Here is an 8,594-nt window from a genome sequence, read left to right on the forward strand (position 1 = left end):
TAGAATACCACCAAAGAAATCCAAGCTGAAACACAAAATTTACAAGGAATCAACAACACAAAATATCCAATTTACCTTTCTATCAAACTATGGAGCAATCATCAAATCCTAAACCCTAGAAAATCATATTCACGGAGCCATATATGCAGATGAAACACAAGATACGAATCAGTTGGTTGAATCGCTAAACACAAGATACAAATCGTTTGATTCAAAGAAGTTCAGATCCGTTATCAAACTATGGATCAAGTCAACTACCAAACTCTAGAAAATCAAATAGCAACTTGAGAGAGAGAGAGAGAGAGAGAGAGAGAGAGAGAGAGAGAGAAGAATACTCACCGAAGATCGATCTATCAGACGAGAGAGGAAAGCTGAGATCGTCTTTTTTGTTGGAGGAGTGAGAAGCAAGAGAGAGAGATGAGGCAGAGTCCTTTTCCCGACAAAACGACAAAATAAGAATAGGAATGGAATAACAATTCCTCTCTTTTTTGAATGGAATCCCTATTCTCTCATTTGGGGGAATAGTTATTCTCCTTGGAATAGTAGAATAGTCATTCCTTCGTTTATTTGTGAACCAAACACAGGAATAGATATTCCATTCCGAAGTTCACTCCATCCAACCAAACACGCCCTTAGTTGTTTCTACCAAGTCTGGATTTCTTGTTTCCAACCCTCCCTCCATCTTTTCCCTACTTTTCTTATGCTTTCTCTTGTAGAACTAATAATTCTGGCTTGTAGTTGAAATGCTTGGTTATTTTTTGATCCATGTATGATGTTAACGCTTAGCGATCAACATGCTAGCTTGAGAGATTGATTTACGTTGTTAATTTTGAAGTGATGAAACATGGATTGGAACTCGATAAGCTAGTGTATCAGTCCTTATGGCATGGTGACAAAAATTTGGTTAATCCGGTGGTTATATAGCCATTGGTGGAAATGGGTATGCACAACCTTCTAATCTAACTTCACAAGTACCCTTCCCAGCTATTTTGTAAAGCAACTAAAAATCTGTAGTATATAATCAATTTGTTAATGGGGGGTTTCCGAGATATCATCAACAATTTTCCCAACTCCCAACTGCCTGCTCGTTAGGCATAACCTTAGACCATCCACAGTGGTATAATCAAATGTCAATTGTTTTTAAAGTTAACAATGTTGGTGCAAAAGATTACTCACAATGGTATAATCAAACTTAGCAACATCCTTAGAAATAATCAAATTTTGGGCTTTGGATAACCAAAACTAACAACCTTTTTCAATAAACAAAATTTGTGGATCCTACGCCACATAAGTTAACTAGTTCCAAAATTTATATACACACGTGTTTCAACTAGTATTTTCTTCTTCCCTTATTCGCCCACTCTTTTTTTTTTTTGGTTAAAAAAATAAAATTGAAGAATAAAAATTTTATGTAGCCAAGCTTTTTTCCTACTCTATATCTTTTTCACTTCACCAACAAACTATTTCTCTTTCTTTTCCTCCAAAAGTGAAACTCATATCTCTCGATCATCTATAATTCAATCCATCGTCGCCGGATTAAGGTGTTTCACTATTCTTTCCTGTTTCTACTACCCACCCCCGAAAAAAAAAAAAGGAAAAAATCATAATAGGAGGCAAGGAAGTCGCCGATTTTTTTTTCAAAATTAAGAAAGGGAATTGATATATTTTAACTCATAAAAAACGTAAATGGAGGGAAGTGAATGACGGGAAACAGGGAGGAGAGAAAATGAAATTGTAGTAAACCTCATATTTTGATTATGGACTAGAAGTGACCATAGTGAAGCTTAACATTGTTAAGCTTAACAACCTCTTAAGTGAATAATCAAAAGCTGATGTGTCAACTTTTGGTTATCCTTTTTTGATTATACCATTGTGGATGGCCTTATTGCCTAAAACCCTATGATTTCTCTCAAGCCAGAGTAAGTTTGGGCACAAAGTTTGTTCGATCTGCTTTAGGCAAAAATCACACAACAATCAAAGATACAAACTGCTTCTCATATATATTTCAAACATAACAAGACATCCCCTAAAATTCTCACATGTCATACTTGTGTACAGATCAGACACCCTTGAATGTTTTTAAGAATACATTATTCATATTTCAAACATCACGAAGACATGAACTACCTCTTGGCATGTCAAAGTCACCATAAACATGTCATTTAGTCTCGATATAAGTACGAACTACATGGAGGGATGTCTGTAACAACAAAAGGCAACCTCAAGGAGCACATGCTTCCTTAATTTTCATTTCGATTGTCTTGGATTTGGGCTACTATTATCTGCACATACAGGAGGAACTGGCCATTGATCTTGATCTACGAGTTCGCTGCTAAATTTGTTTCTCCAACTTTTTCCCTAATTAAAATTAATTTTCCAAAAGTCGAAAATTTTGAACAGGGAAAAAATTATCAATCAGAAGCCAAAAACCTAAATAGAAATACAGAAATACTTAACTTGCAAATCTCCACATCTGTGCCTTGTTGGATTCCTCTGTATTGGCGTCCTACTTATCGTCACAGTAGTCCAGAATCTCTTTTAGAATGATATAGCCTTCAAGAATGGGAGAGAGTGGAATATACCTGCAGTCAATAAGTACTACCATACAATCACTTCCCTTTGGATGGGGACAATTAGAGAGAGTGGTATACAATATGGGGAGATCTATCCATTGCTAAAGTTGATTCAATCATTTAATTGCAATGGCCAATGGAAGTTGGCAAGACCTGTGAACAGGGTCACCAGGAATATAGTAGACCATTCTCCTCCTGACTTACTGCCAGATAAAATAAGGAGGATTCACTTCAGTGGCTGCCACATGCTAGTGGTACCTGGTACGTTCACTGTCAAGTCTGCATGGAATGCCATGAGGCACAATTACCCTAATTAGAGCTGGAATAAGGTGGTGTGGGGAGGCAAAGGTGTACATTTCTAGATGGGCCTTTATCCTGGCTAGCTATGCTGCAAAGCCCGAGTACTATAGAGTATAGACAGAATGGTAAGCTGGGGGATTGATCTGCAAAGTACTTGTCAGTTGTGTAACAATGCAAGGGATTGAATGGTATCATGCACTGCATGAATCTCATGCTCGTTGCTCGTTATTGGAATGGGTTTGGGGTTGTTTTTAAGTAGTTTTATGGTGGAAGACGTGATTACAAATTTTGAGATGAACTGATCCGTTGCATTGGCACAGATCTATTAGACTGTCCAAAAGCAGACCTGTTTTAGATAGCAAGGCAACCATGGTTATAATTATTGGATAGGAAATCTGTGAGTCCAGAGATTTGCCATCCATTTTAATGTACAAATTCAAAATACTTGCAGCTATAGCTAAGTTTGTGCAAGTTTCTTAGAGCTATTGCAATTAGGTTGCTGGTTGCAGGACCCAAAATCTTGGCCATCCGATTGGCATGGTTCCAGATGACTATTCCGTTTTGTTGCCTGGTTGTTCAAGTTCTTCTTCTGCTGTTGCTTTGCTTGCCGGCTTATTCCTCTTAGCCAAAACACCCCTAACCAACATAGTTTAGTCCGCCCGGGTCCTAAACAATAACTACCAATATAAATATATACAAGTAATCAAGCAAAGAACAAAATTTGTTCTAAAGAAGAGGAAAACAAAAGGTACTTAATAGTAAAATAAAAATGGAACTCAATATTTAATTTCAATCACTTTCAAGAAAGAATTACAAGTAAAATACACCTACTTGGGTAAATCAAGACCATCAGAATCATCTCCACCATGTCCTTCATGCTTAACCACCTGACGTCTCTCATTCTGCCTTTTCTTCCACTCCTCCATTCGGTCTTTCCATGCAACTGTACTGCACCCACATACTGCCAAGTCTTTCTTAGGATCCATCGGCCGGGGTGGTATTCTAAAATTAACATCAACAAATACATACAACCATACTAATCATAAGATCATTTTCATTCATAACTACCCGCAATCGGAGCAGAAAAACTGACAAGACATAGAATCAGAAAACTGCACCAGATGGACCTGCGTTCCACGACCCGTAAATTGAGGAATGATCAGCGCATGCTTATCCAAGGAAATTCTAGCATCCTTCATGAATATATTTAATTAGATTAGATCATTAGAATTCACAACAGACAAATAATGCTTTTGTAGAAAAACAACATAGTTAAACCAACGCCAAACCAATTCACCTCTTGGAGTCTTGGTCATAGGTGAGGAGTCGGACATCTGGAATTCTAGATTACTTCGTAGATTGATGAAAGTGATTGAAAACCTTGATTCATTTTGTTGCTCCTCATCCGCTTTAATAAGACTTGGTTTCATCATTTAACACGTAGCTAGTATTTCTCTAATAATAAGCAGAATCAAAAGAATGGCATAGGGAATCCCTAAATTACCTTCAAAGATTGCTTCAATATCAATAACTCCTAAAGCTTCCCCCAGCTCATCCCGTTGGTTGTTGAGAGTTCTTGATGCCTCTCCTTAGACAGGAAACACTTCCTCATCATTCCAAGTGACAAGTAGGCAAATAAACAGAACAAACACAGCAAAGCAGGTCTTCACTTCATATTGGTACCTAACATGAATGAATCTGCCCACTTGAACTTTGAAATTAGAAGATCCACTATTAGAGACAAATATCATAAACATAGCTAGAGACCCTTTTCTAATGACTTCAGCAAACATGTGGGTTTATATTTGTAAACATGTGTATGATGAAATAAATGACAAAGCTTAGGTGGTAACGAGACCCATCAGGTTAAACATCTGTTTTACAAGATTCAATAGAACCATCATCTACACTACAAAAGCGTAAGAATGCTTGTGAATATGGTACTCTGTCTCTCTCTTCGTCTCTCACCTTCTCTCTCTCTTACATATTTCTCAAGGAATGAGCTTTGCAATGGAAAAATATGCCATACATATTTCTGGTCAGTAAATAGAGGGCATGTGTCAGCATAGAGCTAAGTTATTGAACGAGAATTATCATCCGTGCAATATTGGCATTGGCAGGTCAAAATTGTGATTCAAGACCAGAGTTCAATCCATGGCATGTAGTATCTGTGCAAACTACCAGCGCCTTAGAAAATTCATAATATTTGTTCTCATGAAAGCAGAGTTGGTATTCATTGAAAAAATATCCAGATAATTCTCCAGATAATTCTGAGGCTGGAAATGCAACCTTTTTAACAAAAGGAATTCCACGATACATCATTCTAATGACAATACATCGAGTTTAAAACAAGTCAACGGTTAGAGTCTGGTGAAGAAAATGAACTATCAAGTGTAAGAACAAGTTGCGTAAAGGCTTGCAATATGGAGAGCCTTCCAAAACTGTCAGTATCATCCTTGACAGTATCGACCAAGTGGAGGCTAAATCTCGAACTTGAGAAGTAGCACTCAAGTAGAAGCAAATAAATTGTATGCATCCCCTGCAACAAGCAAAGTAAACACTTAAATAAATTATGAAAAGGGCGAGGAACCTCGTCCATATGTCACATAATTTAGCTACCACCGCAGCAGGAAAAATCAAGATGGACAATAACTTTACACGGGTTATCCCCAGGATGTTGTTGCTATATTCCTTCCACTTAGCAAAATAAAAAAATAAACTCTATTCCTTCCTTAACAAAATTTCAATACTAAAACAGCTAATTTAGTCAAATTCAGCATCCATCTTTTATTTTCAGCAACTACGAACTCATATTCAAGCACTTAGGGTCACACGTTCTGCAAAATAAGACCATTTCATGCACACACACTGTTCCTGGCCCCACACATTGTTCCCAACAATTAAAGGTCAGTTTCAGTAGTCAACAATGCAGTTTTAGCTTCCAATTACACAATTTCAGCATTCGAACTTAAGGCTAGTTGAAATTATACCATAAGATCAACCACACAAGATTAGATCCCGTTTGTACAGCCATTACCAACACTAGAAGCTCTGCTACGTCTTCAATAGCAAAATTAAAATGGTACTTGTCTTCCTAACTCCTATGGATCTCACCCTAATTCTATCGTCATAAAACCCAAATAAAATGCAAATTACATCCTATTCGTAGTTAACATTGGTGAACCCCATATAATTTAGCAAGATACCTAGAAATACAAGAACATGTATGTAACTTTTTGGTATTTCCTGCATCACCAAAATCAAACCCCCTCACCGTTCAATAGATTTAAATAGGAACAAAGAGAATTTGGAGCACTTATTTCTCTCTCTCAAATATCGAATAATAAAGTGAAAAAGCTAAAAACTTGTATGTACCTCATAAAGTGAGGCAAGGAAGAGATCACTTTGGGAGTGAACTGGAGGTCCATTAGAAGCAACCTAGTTAAAAAAAACTATTACTATAGGTGTTTACAATGTCACGTTAAACTAATTTGTCACGTATTAATTATGCCAGCTCAAGTACATTGAGACAAATGTAATAAAATAAGTCCAAATAATGCATGTAAGCCTCCAATTCGGGATGTAATCTGCAGCTACATATAGTAAATATGTATTTTTTCACCAACACAATCTCTAGCTACATATAGTAGGTTGTGGGAAATAGTAAATGCCCAAGTTATACCTCGAGGTTGAAAAACCTAAGTTTTAAACAAGCTTAAACTAAATTTATACACTTGAACACATACAAGAAATCAAAATCTTCCTATTAGATTGGTATTGTACCATGACTTGTATAGCGATTTAGCTAGCTAGAAATAGAAACAAGGATAGTGAGTTAGACTAATCGCACTATTTTCACCTCTTGCATATGACAAGTTCATCTTTTCCCACCAACTATTTGCTTCTTCATTATAGGCAACGTTCCATTGTTCCATAGTTAAAAATTTGGTGAGTTAGGCAATGATTCCACAACTGCTCCCGAATTCTTGGAGTCTTTACCCCTATTCTTTCTTCATGAAGAATACTTCTAAGTTGCTCAGGGGTGAAATACTGAAGTCCCGGATCCATTGACATTGTTGCTAAAAAGTCTGCCGCCCGGTTCATTTCAAGAAATATGAACACAAAGGTCACCTTACCAAGCTCTCTGGCTATCTCGTGAATGCAAGCAGCCACTTTAGAAAACCTGTTCTTTTTTTGTAAAACGGAGACCACATTCTTTGAAACGGATTGAACACATATCTCCCGAGATCCCAATTTCTTATCTCTCACCATTTCCATCTCAAGGGATAAGTTCGACGCATAGAGCTGTAAATGAGAGGATTTGGACAAACTATCGAAAAAGAAGGTAGTGGCTACTGTAACTCAGGTGAAAGTTGTGAAAGCTAGTGAACATGAAGCAAAAATGAGGTTGGAGACGACTCGGAAGCTTATTGAGGGTATAATGACTGAGGATAAGCCAGTAGGGGAAGAGCTTCGGAGGGTCAAGTTTCCTATCCAGAAAAAGAAATCAAATAAGAGTTTTGTTGATGTCCCGTTGGATGCAGAGGACTTTGCTTTATTGAGAGCAAGAAGAAGGGTACACCATCAACACCAACAGTTTTGCCAAAATTTTCGCTTTAATAACATGGAAAATTTGTTTGGCGGGACTAATTTTGAAAACTTGCACAAGGCATTCCCTTGCCCTTGAAGGCGCCTCCTCTCATGAAATCACCAGTGTGGGTTCGAAGTACGAACCCACAGCCCCTAACATCGTCACCGTATCGGTACGAACCATCACAGCATAAACTTAAGACCCCTTCTGGCGAAGTAGTCCAGCAAAGGTATGTCGCCCCTTGCCCTTGAAGGCGCCTCCTCTCATGGAATCACCGGTGTGGGTTCGAAGTACAAACCCACAGCCCCCGACACCGTCACCGTATCGGTACGAACCATCACAGCATAAACTCAAGACCCCTTCTGGTGGAGCAGTACAGCAAAGGTATGTCGCCTCAGCCTTGTGAAAGTTTTTCAAAAAATAGTCCCCGCCAAACAAATTTTCCATGTTATTGAAGCCAAAATTTTGGCAAAACTGATGGTGTTGATGGTATACCCTTCTTCTTGCTCTCAATAAAGCAAAGTCCTTTGCATCCAACGGGACATCAACAAAACTCTTATTTGATTTCTTTTTCTGGATAGGAAACCTGACCCTTCGAAGCTCTCCCCCCACTGGCTTATCCTCAGCCATTATACCCTCAATAAGCTTCCGAGTCGTCTCCAACCTCATTTTTGCCTCATGTTCACTGCTATTTCACAACTTCCACCTGAGCTACAGTAGCCACTACCTTCTTTTTCGATAGTTTGTCCAAATCCTCTCCTTTACAGCTCCATGCGTCGAACTTATCCCTTGAGATGGAAATGGTGAGAGATATGAAATTGGGACCTCGGGAGATATGTGTTCAATCCGATTCAAAGAATGTGGTCTCCGTATTACAAAAAAAGAATGGGTCTTCTTAAGTGCCTGCTTGCATTCACGAGATAGCCAGAGAGCTTGGTAAGGTGACCTTTGTGTTCATATTTCGTGAAATGAACCGGGCGGCAGACTTTTTAGCAACAATGTCAATGGATCCAGGACTTCAGTATTTCACCCCTGACGCTATGCCTGAGCAACTTAGAAGTATTCTTCATGAAGAAAGAATAGGGGTAAAGACTTCAAGAATTCGGGAGTAGTTGTGGAATAACTGCCTA

The 8,594-nt window shown here is 38.3% G+C and overlaps 1 protein-coding gene across 3 annotated transcripts; it reads right to left on the minus strand.

Moving 5' to 3' along the window:
• Window positions 1–2,070: 2,070 nt before the first annotated feature.
• On the minus strand, window positions 2,071–4,333 carry LOC131303464 (cellulose synthase A catalytic subunit 5 [UDP-forming]-like). 3 transcript variants are annotated; one of them, XR_009192065.1, is made up of 5 exons: window positions 4,171–4,333; window positions 3,992–4,066; window positions 3,705–3,875; window positions 2,458–2,582; window positions 2,071–2,358 (listed from the first exon to the last, which is right to left on the minus strand). XR_009192065.1 is itself a non-coding variant. In XM_058330340.1 (2 exons), exons 1-2 carry the CDS (start codon window positions 3,857–3,859, stop codon window positions 2,507–2,509), a joined length of 231 nt encoding a protein of 76 aa, XP_058186323.1. In that variant the 5' UTR covers window positions 3,860–3,981; the 3' UTR covers window positions 2,071–2,506. The 3 variants fall into 3 exon arrangements, 2 of the variants coding, with proteins under 2 accessions (XP_058186323.1, XP_058186322.1); XM_058330340.1 differs by lacking the exons at window positions 3,992–4,066; window positions 4,171–4,333 and having other exon boundaries at window positions 2,071–2,582; window positions 3,705–3,981; XM_058330339.1 differs by lacking the exons at window positions 2,071–2,358; window positions 2,458–2,582; window positions 3,992–4,066; window positions 4,171–4,333 and adding an exon at window positions 2,591–3,550 and having other exon boundaries at window positions 3,705–3,981.
• Between the last annotated feature and the right edge of the window lie 4,261 nt (window positions 4,334–8,594).

Source organism: Rhododendron vialii, chromosome 10a (assembly GCF_030253575.1).
Source record: "Rhododendron vialii isolate Sample 1 chromosome 10a, ASM3025357v1".
NCBI lineage: Eukaryota > Viridiplantae > Streptophyta > Magnoliopsida > Ericales > Ericaceae > Rhododendron > Rhododendron vialii.

Excerpts from the sequence above, each read along its gene's own strand:
- LOC131303464 (XM_058330339.1), bottom strand. The coding sequence starts at position 3,859 with ATGGATCCTAAGAAAGACTTGGCAGTATGTGGGTGCAGTACAGTTGCA. Across the intron at positions 3,551-3,704 it reads GATGGTCTTGATTTACCCAA|TTATTGTTTAGGACCCGGGC; the intron begins GTAGGTGTATTT and ends TTATATTGGTAG.